Source organism: Rhinolophus sinicus, linkage group LG03 (genome assembly GCF_036562045.2).
Source record: "Rhinolophus sinicus isolate RSC01 linkage group LG03, ASM3656204v1, whole genome shotgun sequence".
NCBI classification, from domain to species: Eukaryota; Metazoa; Chordata; class Mammalia; order Chiroptera; family Rhinolophidae; genus Rhinolophus; species Rhinolophus sinicus.
The window spans coordinates 26268518-26295556 of record NC_133753.1 but is presented as its reverse complement, the minus strand read 5'-3'; the positions used below and the strand labels follow the sequence as shown (position 1 = coordinate 26295556).

The window sequence follows — 27039 nt, the reverse complement described above, 5'->3', positions numbered from 1 at the left end:
CTGGCCACCACCATTCTCCTTTCTGTTTCCATGAGCTTGACTGCTCTAGGTACCTCACATAGGTAGAATCATACAATATCTGTCCTCTCGTGACTGGTTTATTTCACGTTAGCCTATCTTCAAGGTTCATCCATGTTATACCATGCGTCAGAATTTCCTTCCTGTCTTCGCTTGGGCTGCTATAACAGAATACCACACACTGGGTACTTAAACAGCGGATATTTATTTCTTGTAGTTCTGGAGGCGAGATGTCTAAGATCCAGGTGCCAGCAGAGTTGGTTCTTGATGAGCCCCCTCTTAGGTTTCGGGCAGCCGCCTTTGTGCTGTGTCCTCACATGACAGAGAACCAGCTCTGGTGTCTCTTCCTCCTCTTACAAGGGCACTAGTCCCATCATCGGGGCCCCACCCTCATGGCCTCACCTAAACCTAATTACCTCTCAAAGGCCCCCACCTCCTAGTATCATTACATTGGGAGTTAAGGTTTCAACATAGGAATTTGCTGTGTGTGGGGGGGGCGGGCGGGGTACATTCAGTCCATAACCTTTCCTTTTTAAGGCTGAATAATATTCCATTGTATGTACCACATTTTGTTTATCCATTCATCTATCAATGGACTCTTGGGGAAATCCGTTTATTTTTATAAATTTAATTAAATAAAAGTGAAACATTCTGTGGTCATATAAAGCTATAGAATTAAAGCTCTGTGTAAGTAGAATTCTTTCATTTTTTTGGCTAAGTTCACAATACTCCTATGTTAAAAGTATATGGTGGGTAAAGCTGCCTTAAGTTGACTCATTGTGAAATGCAAGTTGTTCTTGATTAAATTTCCCATAGAAAGTTTCAGTTTGGTTGAAACTGAGCTTTGGTGTTTTTTTACTTGTCTGCTGAGATAAGGCAGAAAAGCACAGGGCCATACTTGACTAAACTCACCGGGCTCGTAAGGCTTCTTTTCACCCCCTCTTCAAAGGAGCCAGCATACTCTGGCATCCACATTGGAATGTCTAGATGATTTACAAGTTCACATTTGGTACAAAGATGTTTCCTATTTAAGATTCAGGAAATGGGCACCGTGGCTTAAGGTTGGCACACCTCCCAGTTCCCTTTCCTCAACAAGCTCCAGAGTCGCACAGGGCACGAGACCAGAGTGCATCAATGTGGCCCCCCAGCTCAGCCTCTTGAATTGCTTATCATTCCTTGAGCCTCAAAAATGGCTGCTTTGCACTCAGTCTCGGGAAGTGTTCCCATGGGGTTTCCTCCCTGCAGAACCACCAGTGTTTTAGTGTCATCCACCCAGAAACCCTTGCAGTCCAGGGGCCTTGGTTTGCATTCCAGCCCCACCCCTTGGGAATGATGTGACAATGGGAAGTTCCTTATCCTCGCTACACTTCAGTGTCTCCATGAATCAAATGGGGCACTAGCCCCACTTCTCACAGTCTCTGTGAAGATTAACTAAGGTAATACAGTTACTCTCAATCCACTCTGAGCTCTTAGGACAGACCGACGTAGTGAGGCTTAGAGAATGGTAGTTGCTATATTGCATTGTTGTCATTTTTTACACTCTTCCAAACACAGCTACATGGAAGTGAAAAGCTTCTTCAAACTGAGCACTGTAGGGATACAGGTCGAGCTGCCATCCTGGGCTGGTGAGTCATTCTCTGGCCTAATGTGCGCTATGAGTGTGGTGGGTCATTGTTTTCCACAAGCAGATTGTGTTGTCTTCAGTGACAGTGTCCTGGTTAACGTTGGTGAGACAGAGGATGAATTCAGGAGGCCTGCTGTGCTGAAAACAGTCACAGTGAACTGTATGCAGTTGCAGACGTAGAAAATGCTGCTGTCCGTGCAAATTAGAATTAGATGATCTTATAAAAACAGTTGTCTGTATTTTGGGGAGAGCAGTGAGGTGGCGTGTGGTTACACGGCTCCATGTGTCAGTAAGAAACTGTGCTCCTATACGTGCCTAGCAGGGGGGTCTTACCCTCCTACTCACGTCAACGGAGTGTTCTGCATAACGACTTACCAGGGAGGCCTGGCCGAGGCACACCCCACCTCGTTGCTCTTCCCAAATACACAAGGAGAGATGGCAGAGGACAGGGTGACTCATACACCTGTGGTCCTGCTGGCAGTGTGTGGAGGCATTCACTATCTCCCCAGGGGTCTCTACTCCCGGAGAGAATCAGAACCCAGCCTAAGTAAATAGCCTGTAGTTTCCAAATCTGTTGCTTTTTATTTGACTCTTTTGGTTTCCTATTATATTTTTAAAATGACAAACGACACTGGCATGCTAAATGGCACAAAATCAAAGGAGAGATGTAGAGATGAAGGCATCGTCACACAGCCCTGAACCGGGGTCAGCTATATGTGCTTGTTAAGTCACCTTCCCGAGAGCTCACCCTGCAAAAGCCACTCATCCTTCCGGCCATGCCCCCACCAATCCCCACCCAGGTCTAGTGCTCTAGCTTAACATGCCATCGTGGTGGCCTCACATCTCTCTGTCTCAGCCCCTGACTTTTGTGCTTGCATGCTGAGGGGGCCCGGTCACATGCGCTGTAATCAGGGCCAGCGTCCGGGGTGTGCAGCCTACACGGCAACCTCTGCTATCACTGTCCTGACATTTGTGATAGTGTTTGAACAAGGAGACCCACATCTTCATTTTACACCGAGTCCCACACATTACGTAGCTGGTCCTGCATGCGCTCCATTTTTACTTTCTGTTCTTTTCAGTCACCCTTACGTATAAAATTGATTGTTCTCAAGAGGCACCCATGATGTGTGCCAGGCTGTGAACTGCCAACAGCTTGCCAACAGCTGTGACGATCCATTTGTCTCAGCATGAGGAATTGGCGTATTTTCCTAACTGTGCAAGAGTGTTATTCCTTGTTGTAAATTGACCTTGTCACAGGGGGCTCATCAGAACAGGATTTCCATGATCTAGCCTGAAGAGCTGATAGGAATTATATGGTCAGAAAGCCAAGGGTAGCTCTGGGTCACAAAGTATACAGTAGGAAGAGATGAAAATACAGAGGGATGAGTTGTTTGAATTTGAACACTTCTTCATATCGAGTCTGATTATAGAACCCAAATTATATTACCTTGAATCTGTTTCAGAGAATTTTTTTTTATGTATATATAATTCTGGCAGAATCCCTATTTAATATATGGTGCTGAAGACAGACTTTAACTTGGCCCGGTTCCCTGGGTGAATAGCGTTTTAATTGCCAAGTTGTGGTAGAATGCTGTGCTTGATTATGCACTCGAGGATCTAATTTGTCAGTCGTTGCTACTATTGGAAACCCTCACAATTGTTTTTACCATCATCCACTGTTTGCACTTGAGTTACAGAGGGTCTTATCTCCTTGGACACATCTAAGCAGTGCTGTCACTTTGAAGTAAAAAGCAGGAAACAGAAGCATAATTAAACCTATACTACATAACTATCAGAAAAAAATAATTTAGCATCAGTTACTTGGATACTGAGAGTTCCTTATCCATACATTGATAAATTATAATCAGTCACAATGTGAAGAGATCAATTTAATAAGAGTCTGTTCATGTTAACCTGTATTTTCAGTTCTGTTAGTTGATTTATGGGAAGAGTGTGGTAGAGGGCAGGGGCTGGCTATTTTATTAGAAATCGGGGGCTTTTTAAAACAGTTCTCTCTTATACTAGTATGAGAACGCTTCTGGAAAAATAAGGAACTGATACTGATCTTGGACCATCTCTTAAGTGTCCATCCCCTTCAACTCTGCTTTCATTGCAACAATATGCACTGCATATAAATGACAAGCTGGTGTGTGTCTTGCAGACGATGGAAGCAGTGTCTGTCGGGCTGGTGATCATGAGTTTTTCAATCACTGCATTCTTTGTACAATCAAAAAACCCTGGTATTTTATTTCTGCAGAGGTAATTAATAGGGAGCATTTAAGAGAACATTTAATATCAGTTTAAAAACATTTAGTTATGTCTTGGCTAAATTTATAAAAATGGAAGGGAGAGAATCTATTGAAATGAAGGCAAAAAGGTTTAGAAATTTCCTTTCTGACAGTGACCACAGCCTTCTTTTAAAAGATTGTTTCTTATATGCCACAGAATTGAAAGGTCTCACAGCAATTGGCAGATGTAGTAATCTGAGTCCTTTTGACCTATTTGAGCACTAACATCTAGGATGTCTTGGGCTCGTTAAGAGTAAGACAAAGCAGAAAGGTCTGGGTTTACCTCAAAAGAGAAGAAAAGACTTGTCATCCTGCAGTCTAACTCTTCACTGGCCTCAGCAACCTTTAAAATAGAGTGGGTAGGAAGACAGAGATTCAAGAGGTCAGCATGCTCCTTCCCATGTGAACCAATTGCGGGGGGGGGGGGGACTCTTTTTCAAAGTGGCAAGACAGCAAACAGCCCAACTTCTAATAATGATCAGCTGCAGGTTCTCTCTGGCAGAAGTGGATGGCCAGTGTCGGCCGGCGGTACCTCCCATTCCCTGAACTAGGTGTGTTCTCAAGTCATCTTTGTGTGATGGTATCAAATTCAGAGTGTTAAGAAAGAATGGTCGTCAGAATAAAGGAGAATTCTGGTCTCCCCCCCACACCACCACCACCACCACCACCACGCATACATCTAGAGTCGTAATAACATTTGGGTGCCGCTCCATCACTGCTGTACATGTGTTCTGTGTGTGTAAACAGTCAGAGAACAAAGCCACTATTGAGTTATGTAAATGCAGAAAAGGGGAGGGAATGAATGCCGGTCTTCTGGAAACGCTATTTTTTCACTTTGGGATAACTCCAGTAACCAAGTAGAATTTTCTGATGCACTTGCCAAATAAAAGAGCTGAGGTTGAGAGCGAGCATGAGATATTTTAGCTTAATGTAAGTTTTGGAGAGCAGGGTAGGAAAAGCAAACTGTAAATACAGATATAAAAGTTACGTCTTGACTTTCCCTATGGAATCATGTTGTCACTTCCTCATCAAAGCATAAACATTTTAACATAAACCATAAATATAATTAATTGGCATTACTTGTTTACCTTAAAGAGAGTTTAAAAATCAGGCCCCAGCCATGTTAACCTTCTGCTGTCTCTTTTTTATCTTTCTGTAACATCTCTTGGCAGTAAGAAAATCAAAGCAGCTACAAAATGAAACTGCATTTGAATTTTCTCTGTATTAGGTGCATATAAAAGCCAAATTCTTGTTACATTTGGGTTTGTGCCGCTCCTTAATTCTTAGTTTTCTTCTCTGTACCCTACTCCTCCCATTCCTCCCCCCTCCAGTCCTCTTCCAATTATTCTAGAATAAATAGTGAGAGAGTTGGGAGATGTCTTAATGGAAAAGAATAAAGAAATGTCTACTTTATGGTGCCCAGATAAATATCTCAATCTTTCTCTTATCAAAACACATTCCCCAAAGTAGGGATGAGCTAGTGTTGCGTGACCACACTAGTCTGTGACCCCCCCATAGCGCCTCTCACTCACCCGTCGGCTAAGCCTGCCATCCTGGTGAGGATGCCAGCTGTGTGTCAGCCCACGTTTCTCTGCGTCTGTGTGGCAATGACCAGATTGGTCATGTTAACAGGAGGACCTTGAGAACTCTGCCTCTTCCCAGCTTCTCATCACATCGCCCCAAGGACGTAGCGTCCTAGGTCTCCTTATTTGTCCCATTTCACACTGTGTAGAATAGGCATTGTCAGTAAGTTCCCTTGCCTTTATAGATCAGATTGATGATATACACCAGGGTGTCAGGGCGTAATTCCGTCATCCCCTTTTCTTGCATTTAAGAAAGCATATTAACTTGGAGTGGGTTATGATTGTTTGTAGTAAATTATTGACAAATTTTGGCACTTTATTATGTTAACGACCATTGCTGTAGACGCACCATGGTTGAGAAGCCCCGGCTTGGTGCACCTGACATAAACTGTGGGCCTTTATGCTGTACCACCTACTGTTCTTCATTTTTCACACTGCTCATGCGTATCCTCCTTCAAACACAATACTAGGCCACCAGAGCTATCAAGATAAATAAGGCTCAATCCTGCCCCTTAAGGACAGAATCTAACTGGGGAGACAGACACATGGAAAACTCACCATTCCTTAGGGTGTGCTATAAGGGTGCAAAAAGCAGAGACTGTTGTGGGACTTGAGGAGGTTCTAATTAATCTATGAATTCAGACATATGCTGTTGGAATTCGGCCTTGGAGGAAGAGGGTTTGATGTGAGTGAAAAAAAGGGAAGGCGTTCCAGGCAGAGAGGACAAGATGAGAAGAGGTAGGAATATGGTAGGTGAGTCGGAGAACTGGAGCACACTGAATATGACCAGGTTGTGTGGTGCGTGGAGGTAGGTAAAGAACATAGGGATGAGGATGGGCTTGGAAGAGGTGGTCCAGAGCCTGGAATAGGGTGCTGGGGACTTGGTCCTCTATCCTATAGGTACAGGGAAGCTATGGAGGCTGTTAGCAGTTAGACGACTCGGACTAGTTGGGGTGGTTGGAAGTATGGAGTGGACAGAGCCTGGAAGTCAGAAGACCAGTTAAAACACCGTTATACTGATCCAGGCTGGAGATGGGGGAGCTTAATGGACAATCATCAAGCGGGAACCCAGTTATCTTCTGTGTCTGTGTTTTCAAGACCAGCACTAGCATGCCTGACACACAGTTTGTACTCAGTAAGTAGTTGAACTTAATTAGACCAATTGACTGTGGAAGATGAGGAAAGGGTGGGGGGGAGAATAGCTTCAAAATATTTAACTTGGAATAACATGTGGGGGGACAGGTTTAGAGTATGGAGAGTGGGAAGATGGAAACAATCAGTTAGTTTTTAGGCGGTTTGATTTGAGCTGCTGGTGAAGGTGTTCCCTAGAGATGTTTAGGCGACAGCTAGAGATAACAGGGGTATTGAGGAGAAAGCTGGCTCTCAAGTCAGCTCTGCCCTTTGGGCATAGATGCATTTGGGAGTCATACATTTCAGTATCTATCCTTGTTCTTTTGCTGTTAGAAAAGCTTCTCATTGTGATCCTATTATCCCTTCTGTCACCTTCTGGTACCTGAAACCCCATCCTGCCCTACCACAGCAAGTTCATAGGTTCACTGTAGGGACCTGCCATATTTCCGTGAATCAGGCTCTGTCTCAAGGCTTCAGAACTTTGGCTTGAGTATAAGGTACCTTTGCCTGCAAAGTCATCTGACCCTGCAGACCCCTTGCAAACTGTCCTATGAAGAAAACCCAGCCTTCTCTAGGGAACAGCAATACTTGAGCATAGATTGCAGAGGACTTAGAATGAAGAGTTCTGGCTTATCAAATGAATGGCTTCCATTCCACTTCCTCAGCTATAGAAGGGACACGACCTGCCCTTTTACAAGCGTCACACAATGGGTGCCAGCATTCTCTTCTGATCATTGTTATTAAGGTTTAGTTTACAGCTCGTCACAGTTGTCAGCATCACATTGATATTGCAGTGGTTACGTCATTGCCTACTAGAACAGAGGAGGTAGTGGTAAAAAATATATGTCTGTCCTGACTACAAACCTCCGGTTTCATTCTCAAGAACCAGTCAGCAGGGTGAAGGATCCATAACTTTAGAAATCGATGTATTAGGTGGTTATACAGAGCACACCTCTACTGTAATATTATATAAATTCAATAATTCCAATTAAATCCAACAACTGCAGTTCTAGGCATTTTTTTCATGGAGGGTTTTATATGGTGATGCTACTATCACCCGAATTCATAAATACTAAATAGCAAAATCTGAATATTTATTCCTGACTCTGAGTAATAAAATTGGAAAACAAAGAAGCATACAAAGTACCAGTCTCACTGAGCATATACTCTGAGAGAACCAGTGTGAAAAATTGGAATTAATTGCTGTATAAATGTCACTGAGGTTCAATTATCTTCTACACCGCCATACTAAGAAACTGCATAAGCAAATCAGCCCATTGAATTCTGGCAGCTTTTGGAAACATACATGTTTTTCCCCCTGTTATTTTTTGACAGCACACACACACACACACACACACCATTCAAGGCACTTTTCCAACTGTTCCCTTAGAGAGTAGATTTATGGGGAAGTTTCTTTTGTAGGCTTCCAGCTGGCTTCATTTTCACTATCTCCATGTAGTTGCTGCCTTTGTCGCATTTATATGGTATTATCCATCCTGCATGCCTTGGGATTTTCCCTTTGAATTGTTGACTTCATATTTTTGCTTTCTGTATGTAGGCTCTCTCCTGGTTCGGACATCTATGTGACAGTGTCATCTATGGCTTTAGCAAGATCCCAGCAGTGTCGTAACTCCCCCAGCAACCTGTCTTCATCCAGCGAGACTGGCTCTGGCGGGGGCACTTATAGGCAGAAATCCATGCCTGAAGGGTAGGTATGCTGTTTGCCCCATCGTACTTGGTCCCACTTGACAATGCTGTCTTTCAGCTGTAATTCAGAGGTGTAAAATGAGTTCCATTCAGCCAGACTTGATCAATTTACAAAAGAGCAAAGGGGAAAATGTGGTTAATATTTCAGATAGAAAAATGTTTTAATGGCTGGTTCAAACCACTTCTTAGGATTCTGTAGCCTCTAAGGACTCAGTGGCAGAAAACTCAAATTATATCCATTTCTCCATGATATATATTGTCTAGTTTCATAGTAAAGATTTTGTCACTCCTTAATATTTCCTCCAAAGTGAACTCAGTATACTGCTTGCATTGGTTGGCGTTTGTTTTGCTGTTAACGTAGCAGAAATGATCATCATAGCCAAAGCTTAAAATTATTTTTTTTCACACTTTAAAAGTCTTCTGTGATTTCAGCCTGTGGATTGGTTTTGTTTTGTTTTTCATCTTTTTTGAAGACACTAAACACCAGAAGGTAACTATTTGCTTCTGACAAGACTTACAAAATAAAAAGCTAAGGGTACATGATTTTAGAACTACGGAAAAGGGAAACACAGTGGAATGTCTGAAACTGGGAAGTAATTAGCAGCAAAACATTACATGGCACACGTAAGCCATCTTTGCCCAGAGGAAAGTAAAGGAACCATCAGTGACTTCCTGCTAGGGTAGCTCTCTGGGGAAACCTGATGAAGAACTTGAAACCACTTGATGACCAGATGTAAGGAGTTTATAAAAACTAACGTTTCTATTCTAAGTTTTCCCCAAATGTATATTTTAGCAAATGCACACATGATTTGTTTAGTTTATTGAGATTCTACCATGTTACAAAATAATCATACTTACTAAGAATACCTTCATAGTTGGTGTTTTTTAATCCAGTGTTTTTTTGGTTTCTGTAGCTATTAAGTATGAAATTTTTTTTGTTATTGTTACTAAATGTTTATGTTAGCAGAAAGTAGGTAATAAAACCACTATGAAATATGCTCCCCACCCTCCTGCCGTTCTCAGTATCTCCCCCAGGATTCCCTTGGTGGCAGAATAAAATGCACATGTCTTATTTTAATTACTTCAATGACAATTAGAAAAAAATGTTAGCTCTTATTCATGAGTTCCTACGAAAGGTTTTATGAGTTAAGTATTATTATTCCACACCATAAGCCCAACTAATTATTTCTTGTTTTAATTAGTAGATTTTAAATAGCCTGGTTTGACATAAAAAATAAGAATTCACTGCAACTTCGATGTTAGTACAGCAATAAAATATAAATGAGCTAACAACAATAACAAAAGAAGCATTGTTTTCTTCTGGCTCTGATATACTTTAAATGCATACCAAAAACGTAAGTTGAAACATTAATGTTTTGGTGAATATTAATGTTAGAAACATGGTTCCAGTGCCCCCGTGTGCACAGTAATTTTAATGAGGTAATTACTCAACTTGATGTTTAATTCTAACCCTGCCATAGGTGGTATTGAGGGTTTTCCCCATTGTTTGTGAGGTTGCCCAGTGACTATACTGCATGCAATAGTATTTTACAAGATGATAATGATACTGTGGAGGAAGAAGAAACTTTCTTCTACCCTTCAAGGTTCTTTCACTGGTTTAAGAAATCTACCTGAGGCAGATTAACAAGAGGAAATAACCAAATTTAATTACGTATGTATGGGAATCCCACATACATGAGTTAGTCAGAGACCTTACATAAGAGGTTCAGAGACATAAAGGGAAAATGAGGTATATGTGACATTCTGAGTAAGGCACCTTGGGGCTTCAGAGGAGAGGAAGGTCATTCACAGGATGATAAAAAGATTAGACCTTCAGTAATTAGACTTTTGCCCTGTCCTATAGACAGGTCAGAAAAAGTTATCTCTAATAATCTCGTATTAAGGCCCCTAATTTAAATTCTTCTCGGCAGTTAAGGAGGGGGGCAGAAGTTTCTCTTCAGCCCAAAGGGTTTGGGTTGCCTTTAGTTAAAAAATAATCCATATGCCACAGAGGCACATCTTGGGGTGACCCCTTTTGAGCCCCTACAATACAGTGTTTCCTCTAGTTCCCAAGCAGGTTTTGCCCAGGTCGGTGATGTAAGAGGCACTGGTTCGCTGTGTGACTCACCTCTGTTGCTCCTGGGCCAGGTTTGATCTTAAAGTGACCATTACCAAAGGGAAAATGTTCCATTACTCTACAGCTTAGCCTCGTAAAAAATAGGTATGTACAAGTTGATAATAAAACAGGAGTGTATATAGTCTGCTGCACACTCACTAATGTTAAACTTGACAAAGCTTAAAAGCATGAGATCACAATAGGTCAGTACACAATCATTGCCCGTAAATGTAACCCGCTCCTTCGTAGTCTTCTCCCCACCCCACCTCAGTGAGCTCAGTGTCTGTATGGGTATATGTTCCTGCCCACTCCCCGGTGAAGACACTGAGACCATCCAAATCAGTTGAGAGGTGAAATTGAACAGCACGGTAATCATGCCTGCTCCATCTGGGTGGGCGAAGGGAAGGAACCTGCACAGGTTAGGATAAATGAAAAGGAATGGAAGGTAGTTATAAAGAAACACTGTTGAAAAGACATAGGGTCTGTTTTGCCCTCCTGGGAGATTTATTTTTGGGGAATGTTGATGAGGCAGGCATGTCCAGTGGGAGGGACAGACTGGGTAAATGAGGAGAGTTTAGAGACCATGGTGTGAGAACCACCCCTGAGGATGTGCATCCTGAAGATGAGAACCAGGGAGACAAGGAGGCCACCATAGCCTTCTTCCAGCACTCTTAGATGAGGGTTTAAACTTGTCTGTCAGGGCTACTGAGATCATTAAATGCAAGTTATAGAGACATTTCCTGCTCAGCAGGAGGGAGAGATTTCAAAGCTGTCAGCCTACTCTGGAGAGCAGTGGACTGACTCCTGAGGTAGACAATTCTTGGTCACTGATTGTGTTTCATGTGTCAGCCAAGTTATTACTCCTTCAAATCCAAACTGTGACTCTTAAACTATTAAGTGTTCCTCCAAACAAAGGCACAATTAAGCTCTTCAAAAAGAGGCACAATGTAAAATTAGACCAGGTTTTGTCTGAGCTCCTCAAGGATGGGATATCTGTATCCCTAATACCCTGGCACGCAATAAATGAGGGGTATATGTGAGAACTGAAATTAAAAGTCCATTGGATGAAAATAGTTTTCAAAGCAAAATTTAAAGACAGCCTTACTTTATCGTTTATTTAAAACCAGACAGCCAGAAAAGTGTTCGGCTTTAAATTCAGAGGTTTGAAAAGTTGTCTTTAGTTTCCAGTGCTACCAAAAAGTAAAAGCAAAATTAGAATCAAATTCTCACTTTTATCTCTGTCTTTTTGAAAAAGTCTTAATGTATTGCAAATTTAGAATACAATTGTAGGGCCAGTTTGAGGATATTCATTGTTCTAAACAAGGACCCTACTTAGGGAAGAGATGGCAAAGATCATAATTAGTGATTTTTTGTTTGTTTGTTTGTTTTTTTTGGACATGAGCACTTTCACTGGGGTTTTCATAAACCAAGGTTTTTGTTTTTAGTAATGGAGGTAACTTTGTTCAGTGAGGCTTGTCATTGAGCTTGTAAACAATGTCATTTGTGCAAAAGTAACTAGGGAGATAGTATAGTAGGAGTTTTACTAAAATATTCACTAGCCTTCTCTACTTTGCAAATGCTTTCATATAGATTTTTTCTCCCTAGATTCACATAATGGAATTGCCATTTTACAAATAAAGAAATGGAGACAAAACTTGAATGACTTGGGGTGAGGGAGCTGGCACTTGGTTCCAGGTCACCCGCCTCCTAACCTGCTCTTTTCAATCCACCAACCACAGGGTAGTTCTCCCCATGCCTTTATCACTTTGTAGCAGATAAGGAATCTGTCCTAAGCATCAATCAGTTCAGACCCTGGTTAATCTTTTATTGCATAGATTACTTGTAAATTCATTAGTAACAATAATAAAAATTTGTAAACTTCCACATGAGTGTTTTATACTCTGAATTTTATACTCTGGCCCTTTTTCCTGGGCTCAGTCAGGATTTACTCTGCTGATACTGCTCATTAAGGCACATGCTTTAATTAAGCATATATTATGTTAGTATTCTACACAGGGAAAAGAAAACTGGCTCATTAAATAGCTAACTATTCTTTCCAGCATTTGACAGTTGCCTTTCTATATACCAGTTTACCTATTTCTAATTAACCCTTCCCAAAGGCAATTTAAAATTTATGCATTTTCAAAGTTGTCCCTGTGTAATATACATGATAGCAGTCTTTGTCTTTCAGACCTGAGAGCAAATGCCCAGAAAATACTTGTTCCAAGAATGAATGACTTAGTGACTTAGCAGGTTACTGAGTTAAGAGAAACCCCTGACAGGTACCAATGGGAAGGTACACCTGGAACATTAGGATGGTGACATTTTTTCTTTGACTGTGAGTGTCGGCCTGAGCTTGGCTACACAGGACTAGGAGATTGTGGTTTCTTTATATATCGTAGGTTGGCCCAGTCCTAATGGCTCCTGGCCTTGTTTACAGTTGACCTATTTGGCCTCTATACAGTTCTGAACAGAGTGGTGCATTTTGCCTGTAACAGACAGTTCTAGCCCCCCTCACACACGCACAAAGCTGAGTTCACAAGTGCAGACATGTAAGCAGAACTAATTCGTTCCTGTTATTAGAGTTTAGTTCGCTACCTTCTCCTTATGGATGAGGTTTCTGATGTCATCTTTGCCCTTGTTTGGGGAAATGACCACAGGTTTGGAGTAAGCCGCCGGTCGCCAGCCTCCATTGACAGGCAGAACACCCAGTCAGACATTGGTGGCAGCGGCAAATCCACACCCAGCTGGCAAAGAAGTGAGGATAGCATTGCCGATCAGATGGGTAAGTAACTAAAGTTCTACAAGAAGCAAGTTGCTTTTACACCGAAGTGACTTTGGCCACCGCTTGATGATAGTATCAAAGCATTCTGTTATATAATACCGCCTGGTTAATTAATGAATGTGCATGAGAAGTAAGTCTCGGTTACGTGATGTGTAAGTGAAAGCAACAACTGAGACTTGAGAGAAAAGTCAAGGAATTCTGAGTGATCCCAAATTTAAAAATAGAAAAAGGACATAGGAATTATTTTCAGGACTGAGATTAAAATGCCAAACTACCAAACCACGTGTGTCCAAAGTATCTTCCTCTCCTCTTCTTTGTCTCTTTTTGCCCCTCCTAAGTACCCTGTGAGATATGTTGGTATTCTTACTGTCGAGTTAAAAATACTAAAAAACGAAAACTATGTACAAAGTGAGAAAGAGATACAATTGTTGCTTAGTCACATATGTATCTTGGTTAGAATCTCTTTCCTCCCTTACATGCTCCCCCCAAACCCCCACTCTACTGTTAAGCTGTCAGCGAAGGACATGCCTTAACAAGATAAAACAGCTGGATGGGAAAGAGTTGCATTACTGAGCCTTCATTTGGACTTGGGGCCCGTAGCCCTTCCTTCCTATAGATGCAGTTTTCTGCAGTGACACGGTAACACTAGTTGATACAATAAAATTTTACCATGAAACGAGATTAACTTTCAACACAGTAGCATCAGGAATTTAGTTGGTACATCAGGGTCTAGAATCTAGACTGTTGGTGTTTTTTCCTTTATCTTTAGTAGCATTACACATCATTGTGGGATTAAAACAATAATAAATTGCAGGTCTGAAAAAGTTAAACTTTTTAAGACAAAGGCCCATCTTTTTATCTTCTCTGCAAATGGATTGTCTTATTCTGTTTTAATGATGGTGCCATGTAAAAGTCCTAACCACGGACATAGGCGGGAATGTATTAAAGTTAAGGTAGGAGTTGAGGACGAGAAATGTAATTCCTAGGTTCTGAAGATCTGCTTTGTTCCCGTAACTTCAGTGAGATGTTATTGAAGCCATCTGTCATTCCCCACTCTCATCCCACCCACCCCCAACACAGAAAACCTGAGCATATTCTGATTTGCTGTTCTGCTCTTGACAGAATGTTTTTAATCCCATATGTTTTGATACTGTTGAGATGGTAACGACACATGTGCAAAGGATCCCTTCTTCATGACTTTAGCAGCTTTTTTTGGCTTCTAGTGCAGACTTTGAGAAAAAGCTGCCAGCAAGCCCTTTCTGCAGTGTTCAGTGTCATACTTCCTACTCATGTGAAGTCATATGGGGGATGAAAAGGTATCTTGGGACTGGAAAGGGTAGTAATAAGGTCCATCCCAGACCCGAATTCATTCATTCTTTTACATAAACCTGCCTCTAGTCTTTTTCCTTGCATCCCCTTTAATTTACTGGCATCTCACTTTTAATAGATAAGACGCTGAAATCAATATCAATAAATCCTTTTAACACATTTGTTCATCCTTTTAATAAGATATGCCCCCTTTTTTTTTTTTTTTTTAAGTACCCTTCCAACCTTCCAAAGAAGCCTTTTCACCAACTGGTGGCCCATCTCCATCTAAAATCCTTCAAATAAAATGTTAAAATAAAATTTTTATGATTTTTTTTTTAATATTCCAGTATTACAGAAGAATAACCCAGCCTTTTCTAATTGGTACATCAAAAGGAATCTGGGACTTAGTTGGTATAAGCCATGCTAGGGAGAAATCAAGAAAAATAATTATCTTCTCATTACTTAGCGCACTATATTGACTGTGTAAAGGTCTGATCTTTATATACTCAATTAGTGAGAACAAAATTCTCTAATGACTTTCAGGTCACTCATTGAAAATATTGAGGAGATTCTTATTTGTTAGCCAGACTTGCCTGTCTTTGTACATCAGTGTGTTATCAACTGGTACCCCAGTGGAGGCAAGGAGTCTAGCTTGATTAATTGGCTCCCTCGTCTCAGTGGATGTTCCTTTTTCTGCCTCTCTGCTTTTGGAAATGATTGAGAGTCAGAGTCAGAGTATGTTGCCCCTTTACATGTGAGGAATGGTGTTGCAGAAGCTCAGGATTGTTGCTGATAGCTATCGGTGTGTTAAAGAAGCAAAAGCGCTTACCTTTCACACTTGGAACTCCATCATGAACGCCAGCTTGGAGTCCAAAAGGAAGCAATTGTTTTAAGTAAACTAGTTGCTGTATGTCTTTTCTGTTGTGCTTAGCTTACAGTTATAGAGGACCTCAGGATTTCAATTCTTTTTTCCTCGAGCAGCATGAATATACAGGTAAAATATTTCCAAAGTGTCATGGTAAGTAACATGTGATTGCATCCATGCCTGTCTAGGTAATGTAGACCAAGCTAGGTTAGCCACACTTTGCAATGAATGAATTTCATAAATTCAATCCATATTTTCTAGACTTTCCCCACACACCAAAAGTTGATTCCTAACTTTGTCATATCGTTCATGGCCTTTGGTTTGGTGGTACTTGGCTATGCTAATGTGTATGACGTGACACATGGTCACCAGCTGCCAGCTTTACCCATCAGCCACTTACTTTCTGACATGCCGCCTATTGTGTAAACTCAACAAGCTTATTGCTGAAATTCAGAGTTTGCTGGTCAGTGAACTAAGAGATGCAGTGGCAAGCTGTCTTCATTTGTCAACATGTAGCTTGGATCTGTTTCTTGCCTGCACCATAATATCCTGTGCTGTATTCCAGAGCCAACGTGCCATCTCCCAGCAGTCTCAAAGGTACTGCCAGCTTTCCGGGAGAGCCCCAGTGGGAGATTAATGCGGCAGGATCCTGTGGTTCATTTGTCTCCGAACAAACAAGGGCATGTAAGTTAACTGTAAAATAATAAAAATGTTAGGTTCCTGGCAGTGTGAAAATGGTGCGGGTCTGCTCTGCTCTTTCTTCCACACGGTCAAGGAGGAAGTCATCCTGGCAGAAGGCGGGCATTTGCTGTCATGGCCCTGAGGTTGCTTTGAGATGAGTTGAAATTCCTCTTTGGTATGCTCCCACCACCCCACTCATCTCGATGGAAGGCCACACGATCTAATCACAAGCAATCCTCAAGCATTAGGAATAGAAACATGTTAGAAATGGATTTTATGGTGCTTACACAGTCGAAGCTGAGATGTGGTTGGAGCATCAGTCAAGTGCACAGACAGCTTCCTGCCAACTCCCCCTACTGCTTCTCTGACCTTCCGTAGTTGCACCCACTTCTGTCCTTGTATCATAGTCACGCACAAGTCCTGATCACTTACTGCAGAATCAGGAATAGGTGATCGTTTCCTGCATTTCCTCCCCCTTTGAATGCAGTTGATTTCTTTGGTCTGTCTATTCACTGGAATGTGTATTTATGTCACTCTATAGGATGAGGAAACACTGTATTTCATATTCACTAATTTATAAGATGCTCAGAGAACTTTTAATGAGAGGGCTCCTGTAAGTTTTGATTTAGCTATACGAATATGGGAGCTAGAAAAACGAGAGAGAGAGTGTGTGTCCATGCGTGTGCTGGCAGCCTGCACAGGTTGTGTGGAGAGAGATTTCCTGATGAAATGTGAGGTTGTCAGAGTTCTACTTGTAAATGATAGATTGCCCCAGTTGGTCTGTCCATTTCCTCTCCTTCATTAACAATTTTTATATTGATTACGTGGTAAAATAGTATTTCGAATAGATTGGGTTAGAGAAAATATATCCTTAGAAGTATTTTTACCTGTTTTTTTTTTTACTTTTTAAAATGTGGTCACTAGAAAATTGAACAGTACATACATGGTTCTCATACTCTTTCTGTAGAAATCAGTTATGTACTTTACTCCCTCAGCACATCTCAATTCGGATTAGCTACATTTAAAGTGCTCAATAGCCACAAGAGCCTGGGGGCTACCAAATTCTACAGTACAGGTCCAGTCTGCCCTACAAATATTAAAAATAAATGAAGGCCTGATCATGCGAAAGTGTTGAGAAAAACTAGAGCTTGCGCCAGTAAAGTGGCCGGTCTTGGTTCTTGTTTAAGGAGAAGAGATCTCTGTCTTGCACTCTGAGGTGAAAGTTGAGTGTCCTCCTGCCCCTACCTGGCCTCAGGAAATTGTCTGTCTGTCTGTGTCTCTCTCTCTCTCTTTCTCTCTCCCTCCTTCCCTCCCTCCCTCTTCTTCTTTCTCCCTCTCTCCTCTTTTCTCTTACTCTCCACCAAGTATCTGGACTTTCTGCCTCCATCTAATTTAAAATATTATTTTATTTAGATATTTTTTGAAATCCTGTTTCTTTGGTAAACTATAAAATGTTCTAAGTAACTCAGCCATTGTGTAGAAAAGGTTCTGTACACATTATCTTAATTGAGATATATTAATAATTCACATACCATAATATTCACTCATTTTAAAGTGTACAATGTAGTGATTTTTAGTATTGTCACAGACTTGCACAGCCAGCATCACAATCGAACTCTAGAACATTTTTATGAACCCCAAAAAGAAACCCCGAATCCTTAGACAATCACCCTGTCTCTTCCCATTCCCTCCAAGCTCTTGACAACCACTAATCGGCTTTCTGTTTCTGTTGATGTGCTTATTCTGGACATTTTATATGAATGGAGTTATGTAATATGTGGCCTAATTCTTTCACTTAACATAATGTTTTCAAGGTTCATCCATGTTGTAGCATGTGTTATTCATCTCTTTTTAAGCCTGAATAATATTCCATTACATAGATATACCACATTTCTTTATCCATTTATTAGTTAATGTACAATTTGGGTTGTTTCTACTTTTGGGCTATTATGAATAATGTTGCTATAAACATTCATGTGGAAGTTTTTGTGTGAATACACGTTTTCATTTATCTTGAGTAGATACCAAAAGTGGAATTGTAACTGTTTTCCCACAGAAGCAGCCCCATTTTACCTTCCCATCAACAATGTTAACTATCATTATTGTCTGTCCTTTTGATTATAGCCATCTTACTGTGTGTGAAGGCTTATGTCATTGTGGTTTTGATTTGCATTTCCCTATTGACTGAAAATATTGACTATCTTTTCATTTGCTTGTTGGCCGTTTGTATATCTTCTTTGGCGAAGTGTCCATTTAAACCCGTTGCCTGTTTTAAAAATTTTTATTTATGTGCTTATTTATTTTCAATTACAGTTGACATTCAATGTTATTTTATATTAGTTTCAGGTGTACAACATAGTGGCCAGACGTTTACAGACATTTATATAATTTATGAAGTGATCCCCCCGATTAGTCTAGTATGCACCTGGCACCATATATGGTTATTACAGTATCATTGACTGTATTCCCTAATCTGTACTTTATGTCCCCTTGACTATTCTGTAACTACCAACTTGTACTTCTTAATCCCCCTTCACCTTTTTCACCCAGCTCTCCAACCCCCCTCACATCTGGCAGCCATCAGTGTGTTGTCTATATCTGTCAGTCTGTTTCTACTTTGTTCGTTCATTTATTTTGTTCTTTAGATTCTACATATAAGTGAGGCCATATGGTATTTGTCTTTCTCTGTTTGACTTATGAGTATTTCACTTAGCATAATACCCTCTAGATCCATCCATATTGTCAACAATGGCAAAATTTCAGTCTTTTTTGTGGCCGAGTAATATTCCGTTGTATATATGTACCACATGTGTGTATGCCTTCATCTGTTGTTTTTTTCTTTTACCATTTTTTAATTAGGTTATTTGAAGCATAAAGTTTTTAATTTCTTTCTTTGTTTTTTTGTGTTTTTGTTTTGTTTGTTTGTTTGTTTGTTTGTTTGTTTTGGTGTCCTAAGAAACCATTGCACAAGGTCATGAAAGCGTATGCTTGTTTTTTCTAAGAGTTTTATAGTTTTAGCTCTTATATTTAGGTCTTGGATCTTTTTGAATTTATTCTTCAATGTGGTAAGAATCCAACTTCATTCTTTTTTGTATGTGGATATCTAGTTGTCCTAACACCGTTTGTTGTAAAGACTATTTTTCTGTCCTATTGAATTGACTCAGCACTTCTGTATAAATTATATCTCTGGTGGGAATGTAAACACACCTTAGAAAGCTGTCACCTAAATAAATGCTTATTGGGGACAGACAAGGAGTTCTCTTTAGGAATAAGTCTCATATTCTGCCTTCTGTTTACTCTGAGCTCACAGTAGGGCTTTTCTAATGAGAAACCCTGTGGAAGTGTCATTTCCTTTCTATTTCAAGATTAAGATATTAAAGACTAATGACAGTTAAGATTTTTTTTCTGATTAAAATTATCTCAATTGTATTGATACTTTAGCATAAGTCAAATAATTAAAAATGGATTCTTAAAAAGTTTCCAGTGCTGTCTGCCATGGGCACGTCTGACTGGGTGTTTCCGGGCACCTCCTGTCTTACTTTGCTTTGTCATCATCAGAGTTTTGGTGCCTTGAGAACCCTGTAACTAGAAACATTCCACAGGGTCATCCTCCCATGTTTTCTTCCCAGTGTTCGAGATGCAAAACCTGTACTTAAGTACATTTTGCTTCCTTTGCAGTCGGATAGCCACTACTCAAGCCACTCCAGCAGCAATACCCTCTCCAGCAACGCCTCGAGTGCCCACAGTGACGAGAAGTGGTACGATGGGGACCGCACAGAATCCGAACTCAACAGCTACAGCTATCTGCAAGGTACCTCTGCTGACAGTGGCATCGACACGACCTCCTATGGCCCCAGCCATGGCAGCACGGCCTCCCTGGGGGCTGCCACGTCATCCCCTCGCTCGGGGCCAGGCAAGGAGAAAGTGGGACCCCTGTGGCATAGTTCCAGTGAAGTGATCTCCATGGTTGATCGGACTTTAGAGACAGAGAGCCATGGCATGGACCGGAAAACAGAATCCTCCCTGAGCTTGGATATCCACAGCAAGAGCCAGGCCGGGTCCAACCCTCTGACAAGGGAGAACAGCACTTTCAGTATAAACGATGCTGCTTCCCACACAAGGTAACTGCCCTTCCCTGCTGCTGCTTCTGTGCCCAGCCCAGTCCCCAATCCAGTTTCCAACCTCATCCTACTGTACTTTGCTCAACAGTGTGTAAAGAAAGGGGATTTTCGTGCAGTGACAGGTATTTTTGTATATTTAGTGCTTTTTAGTTGCCACCAAAATATTTTATTCCTTCAATCCTGATGTATCATTTTAAACTGTGAGAAAAGTTTACAGATTTTAGTCTCTGTAAAGTTGTATTTGGTTTTATAAAAAATTTTCCTAACTGCATACCAGAATTAGAAGAATTTTGTAATTTTGGCTTTCAGTTAGTGAAAGAGAAAGTAGAATGGAACAGTCTTTTGAAGACATTAAAAGAAAATCTTGACCATATTTTTAAAAGGAAAGGGTCTTTTCAAAGACTAGCATGGTGTTATTTATGATGCTGAACACATCTTCTAACTGCCTCTCTCTCAGAGAACATCACTTACCCAGTGTTTGCATGGTAAATTTTTTTTCATTAATTAGCTCCTGACAGTGATGTGTTGAGGGTGACGGGTGTACAACAGAAAAGTGTAGCTAAAATTAGATATCCTATTTACCTTTCAAAATAGAAAAATACACATTCTCCTATATCCTTGGATAGGCAAAATACCATTTTTTATTTCCTCCTTTGGATTTGAGCCTATAATCCACACATGACAAGATTCTTCCTTTTAGGCAGGAAACACTCCATCGCTATCTTTTTGGGCCTATTGATCTCTGTGGAGGTTTCTCCTTTTACCTTTTGTTGTCATTGATCAGCTTGTGTGACAACATCAAGCCTTGCTGTCCTCTGGGCTTCTTTTATTATTATGCCCTAAAGAAAAATAGCAAAAAAGCTAAACTTAATTTTACTTTTCAAACAGGAATCCAGGCACAAAATCTGTCAGTAAATCCCAGATAACTTTCATGAGAGAGGACACCCTCCACTTAATTTGGATTTGTTTGACTTGACCAGTTAAATATTCAGTTCTCTCATTGTCTCTATATTGTTACCGATGAGATCCTTGAGCTTCCCATCTTTTAAAAAAACAGGTTGGCCCTGTGGTATGAAGCATTTAATGCCTTTGTTTACCACTCCCACATTGCAGTAATAAAAAATTATTGTGATAGGTCTGAAAACTCCATGGCCCCTAAGCAAAAAGGAAATTGGCAATGTAGTCTCTATTCTTGAGGCATCCAGCTAACCTTTCCACAATTCAGGGAATAGAATGTGCTTCAAGTGGGTTAAGGAATGAGCTGAAAAAGTAGAACAGAAAGCTGGGCATAAAATTCCATAATAATAAAATAGAATCACGTGGCGCAGAATTATGACACTCACTTGCTGTTTTTGGCTCACCCCATCTTCTCATTAACTGTATAATAGTCTGTACATTGACTTAGAACATTTTGAGTTCAGAATAGTTTCTCTGTGGTTTCTCAATTAAGATTGACTCTTGTTTCTTTGGTTTTCAGTTCTTTGTTTTGAAAGGAGGATATCTTTTTTTAAGAATGATATTTCAGGGACAGCCGGTTAGCTCAGTAGGTTAGAGGGCAGTGCTCTTAACACCAAGGTTGCCGGTTCGATCCCCGCATGGCCCACTGTGAGCTGCGCTCCCCACAACTAGATTGAAACAAGTACTTGACTTGGAGCTGATGAGTCCTGGAAAAACACACTTTAAAAAAAAAAAGATATTTCATCTGGTGCTATGTCTCTGGTCTAAGAAAGTCAGTTATAGTTATAGAGGTCTTGTCTAGAATGGCATCACTATGGAGTAAGGTGGAAAAGGGCTGAGCTTCCGAAGCCAAAGCACAAAACATCGGCCATACTATCTAACAAATCTGACAAATCCCAGGGAATCTACAAAATCCCCACTGAAAAGTAGGCGCCTGCGATTGCATTATCTGAATGTGCTGATCAGGATTGCCTGGCGACCAACGATTATCCAAATTTTCTGCTTCAAACTGGCCATGCAGAAATTGTTTAAGTCATCACATAGAAGTAACTCTTCTGTTGAAAGTCAAACTTACTAGAGAAGAAAAGGATGTGGCCTTTCAGAGAGGGTGGCAGGACTTCCCACCCACTGGTAGGTTGTCACATGTGTTTCTCGACTCTGTAAATGCTTTGTGACTTTGGTCTGTTGATCTTGGCAGAGCGAGCTGGATAATCAGAGCTTTAGCAGCCTTCCTTTTCTGGAGGAAAAGGGGACTTACCCACCAAATGCGCATTGCTAGAGAAACTAAAATCACTGCAAATTAGAGTGTTTGTGTCCTCAGAAGACAGGAGCAGCAATTAATGTGGAGATCTCTTGACAATGCATAAAAGAGCTTGTACCTGGGTCTTGGTGACAAAATCTAAATTACAGTGATTAAGTTCCACTGTGTATTTCCGCCTGGGCTGTGTTCCTACCCATTCTGTCCTCCAGTCTCCCTGTTGATGATTATGCAGGGTTTTTTTGTTAGGGTTTTTTGTTTTTTTGGTGGTTTGTTTTTTTTTGGTGTCGCTCCATGAGAACTGCATTAACGTAGGTTGGTAATTATTAGGTTGGTGCAAAAGTAATTGCGGTTTAAAAGATTAAAAATAATTGCAGAAACCGCAATTACTTTTGCACCAACCTAATACATAGGGTTGTTAATTCGAATGTCATTAAGAGAAGCCGTGCACACTGATAATTTTCTACAATTAAAAAGTCTTTTCATTGCTGTGAAGTGTTGCTCCCTAGAATATAGATATACGTATATATAATTTCTAGGAGGCTTGGGAAGTTAGGGAGAGGTTGTATGTATGTATGTATATATGTAATGGCTGTTTTACTTTCTGGTCTTCAAACGAACCACTCCCCCCCAAAAAAAGAAAAAGATTTGTGGTGAGCATAAGAGAGGTGAAGATAGCTCTAACTTTCATATACTCGCACCAACTGGGTTCGTTTTTTCCGAGAGTTCAAGCCTGGGCAGTAGACAGTGCCCGTTGGCGTGGTGACCAAAGGGCTTCCCTCCTTAGTATACAGAGCGCTAGTCGTGGTAGCCAGTGGTATTGCCAGTGTCAGAACTAGATTTAAGAACACACGTTATAAAGCTAAAAACCCCGCCTCATACTTGCACACACACACATCTCTCTGTAACATCTTGACATGACCCGTTTGAATGTCCAGACATCTACATCCACACTCGTTAGCCAGCCATTCTGCTGCCTTCCTCTCGCTTCCCATAGGCCCCTCAGAGCCCTCTAGCCAATCAGTACCCACCTATGTGATCACATATGCATCTTTACTGCCATCCAGTTCAACAGGATTTCTCACCCAGTATGTTCATCCTAGCACCTTTGCATAGTGTGTGCCTCCTGAGCATAATATTAGGTTGGTGCAAAAGTAACTGCAGTTTAAAAGGTTAAAAAAAAAATTGCAGAAGCCGCAATTAGTTTTGCACCAACCTAATCATTTCTCAGTACATTTTAATGAACAAATAGGAATAACTTCTTCCCTAATGTTCCCACTTTTTGCCTAACAACTCAAGGCCCCTAACTAATATACCATTTCAAAAATAGCATAAGTCCTCAACTCCTAACTCCTCTAGAAAACCATCGACATTACAAAGCTTTTTTATAGAAGGGTCAATATTTACATAGAGCTGTACCATATAGGTGTATGTATGAGAATATATATGTGAAGTCCTCGTACAGCATGAATTTTTAGTAAAGCCATTTCTATGTAAGATTTTGTTTTTTAATCTGCAAAACATAACAGCTTACATGCAAATGTCAATCAAACCTGGATATAAGTTGGTCAGTGTCTGACATTCACTAGAGGGGCTGATTTAAGGCCAGGAAAAATGCCTATCCACAGTTGTCAGTACAGTTCAATTTCATGAATGTGCTTTTTCTGGTTGACCTAATAAGTTAACTATTCATGCCGGAAAAGCTGTATGCTTCTTGAGAGTAGAGGTACAGAAGGGCTTCTTGTATTTAGTTTATATGAACACGAGGGCATGCCTCGGGCTGCGCCAGCACACTGGGGTGTATGTGTGTCTCTGTGTGTGTGTTACAGCTAGGGTGGTTAAATTTCATTCTCTGTCCTCTTTGGCATCCTATGTATGTGAAAAATATGCCTTCCTTCCTTTGTTTAGAAATTATTCTGTTTTCTTTTATCTTTAACATTTCTCAATCAAATCATCTTTAACATTTCTCAATTAAATCTGTTAAATCACTTCTTCCTGGAATTGTTTTTCATTGCAAACAGTCTCCTCGCATCTGTATTTTTTCTTAAGGTGAGAATATTATTTTTCTAAGTTCTGTGGGCTATTCAGAATTTGAAAGTAAAGCCTCTATAAATGACAACCTCAGGACTACTCTTCAACATGTGGTGGGCTCAACTTCCCTTATGTTTACAGATCGTTTTCGTTGGTGATTTCTGCTTTGAGGTCCCACACACAGTGAATATTCAGGACTCTTTTATTTTGCTTTCATACAGCAGAACTTCAGGTGATCTATCCTACGCTATCTTGCCCTTATTTCTTCCACCTTATGGGAGTGGGTGATTGTTTTATCCAGAACTTTATGATGTCCAGCTAACCTCAAAGACTAAAAAAGAGAACCATGGTGGTTGAAATTTTAAGTGAACATTGAGCAAACGAGACCTCTATCAAGCCACAAATGTCAGATTGCTTGATGCAGAGCTCTCCAACAGAGTTTATCATTACTTTGTTCTACGAAGCAACTAATCCATTTATTCAGTCGATACGGAAAGCCCAAATTCTCCAAATGCCATTAAATCATAAGACCAAAAGCATTCTGAAAGGACAAAGAGTCCATTCCTTGTCATATTTAAACTATGCTACCAGGATGAGAATGTATCCAATTGCTTAAAAAAGGGGGTGGGGAATACATAATCTCAAGAAGAGAATCCACAATCATTCTGAATAATTTCAGTACTTGAGTCTTCCTCTTCAAAATTTTGTCTCATATCTACCTATTTGAAATTCCTCTAGGTTCAGCTTAAATATACAATTCAGAGAGAATAAATGGGTTTTTGAGCTGAGTCTTTTCTAAACACGAATAAGATTTTTGAAGCCTAAGATTATGAAATTTGTAGACACCAACAAGAGGCCATTTGAAAACAATCGCCCCCCCCCCACTGGATTTTTTTTTTTAAATTAAAGTTTATTGGGGTGACAATTGTTAGCAAAGTTACATAGGTTTCAGGTGTACAATTCTGTAATTCATCATCTGTATATCACATTGTGTGTTCACCACCCAGAGTCAGTTCTCTTTCCATCACCATATATTTGATCCCCTAAGGGAGGAGGGGGTGGTAGATGAAAACAATTTTTAAAAAAGAAAGAAACCTTGTAACAGCCCTCCACTTCCAGGCAAGTTGAGAGAGAAATTAGGGGAAATAGAGTTGAATCCTGAGCTCCAGCTCCAAGTCTGAGTTCTGTTCACCAGGCGTGTGGCCTGTGAACTTGTCGCTGGTCTGTAATCTAATAATACCTGGTCCACTTACTAAATGGTTGTTTTTCTGTGTTTGTTGAGAATAAAGGTGGCTATCAAATGTATTGCAAACTGTAAATGTTCTTTTAAGACAAAAGGTTTTCTGTCCTTTCTTTTTTTAAGTTCTCCATCACCTACCTTAATGCAGTTATCTACCCACTTTCTCTTCAACAAAACATGCATGTATCTCCTTCAACCCTCTGTCTTTCATAAAAGTGATTGAGCCTACAGTCATATTTTTGCTTCTCAAGTTTTCTGCTTTGTTTTCTTTATCCTTTTTTGATGCCAAACCTGGACATGAGACTCTTCTCAGCTATGCCTAATAAAATTATAATATTCATAATTGTTCGTTAGCTTCCTATTTAAGTAGCTCAGCATTTTGCAGACTTATTCAGCTTGTGGTCCACAGTGACCCCTGAGGCCTCTTCTGCTGCATATGCCTAGTCTCCTTTCCCTATGCTATTATGCTTTATGTATTAGTGTGCCCTTGTATGTATGAAATATCTCTCTGTTATAGATGAACAGTAATCATTCCTACGTCACTTATTCCCCTCCCCACCCCCAATTTTAGAATTGGTGTCTTGTGAAGCCCTCCTAAATTGTAGAGCTCAGAATTGGACAGAATTGGCTGGTGCTGAACACAGTGGGAGGACACAGTCCTCCCCAATCATTATCCTACACATTATCTGTCACCCAAAGGCTTATTTGTTATTTGTACAAGTAATCACAGGAAACCCTATCGGCTCCCCGCCTCCTGGTCACCATCTAGCCTTTGCCACAGCCATTTGACAGGTGACTAATCACCGCTCTTCCTCTCCTAAAAACTGTCACTCTTAGCAGGCCCAACCTGTCTAAAATCCATCCCTCCGTGTCATGCCTGAACAGTAGATGATTCCCCAGGGTTTCCTTTGGCAGCTTTCAGCAGCACAAAGAGTGGCTGGCAAATGTTTTCCACAGAGGGAGGTGGTCTCAGTGACAGTACAGAACAGTTTCCCAGTCAGGCTGCCCCGTCCTGTGTGGTTCATCCCTTTGCAAGGTCCACAAGCAAATGTGGCTCTTCCTTTGTAAGTGGCACCTGCTGTGACTAGCTCCCTTTCTGCAGATGGCTCATCTAGCACCCACTCCTGCAAAGTTTTCCCACAGCTGGGAATGTAAGATAGCCAGACGGCTGCTCACTTGGTTCACGGTTTCATCAGGTCAAGATGAGAAGTTTGGACAGATTCAGATTATCCCAGATTCTCAGTTACCCCACTTCTTCTTCCCCTCTTTTCCTATGAGGTATCATGTGTATATGTGTGTATCCTCTCTTCCTTTTCAAAATTAATG

At 40.7% G+C, this 27039-nt stretch overlaps 1 protein-coding gene across 21 annotated transcripts in view; it reads left to right on the top strand.

Moving 5' to 3' along the window:
* The window catches only part of SIPA1L1 (signal induced proliferation associated 1 like 1), a 347617-nt gene that overhangs the window by 275245 nt on the left and 45333 nt on the right, over positions 1 to 27039 (top strand). For 15 of the 21 annotated variants that reach the window (XM_074327276.1, XM_074327262.1, XM_074327268.1 and 12 more), the window contains 5 exons: positions 8203 to 8352; positions 13128 to 13252; positions 15492 to 15554; positions 15991 to 16109; positions 19785 to 20227. In XM_074327276.1, coding sequence (XP_074183377.1) covers positions 8203 to 8352; positions 13128 to 13252; positions 15492 to 15554; positions 15991 to 16109; positions 19785 to 20227 — 900 coding nt within the window. The remainder of the gene's footprint in view (positions 1 to 8202; positions 8353 to 13127; positions 13253 to 15491; positions 15555 to 15990; positions 16110 to 19784; positions 20228 to 27039) is intronic. The other 6 variants (XM_074327274.1, XM_074327272.1, XM_019733529.2 and 3 more) reach the window with 1 other exon arrangement.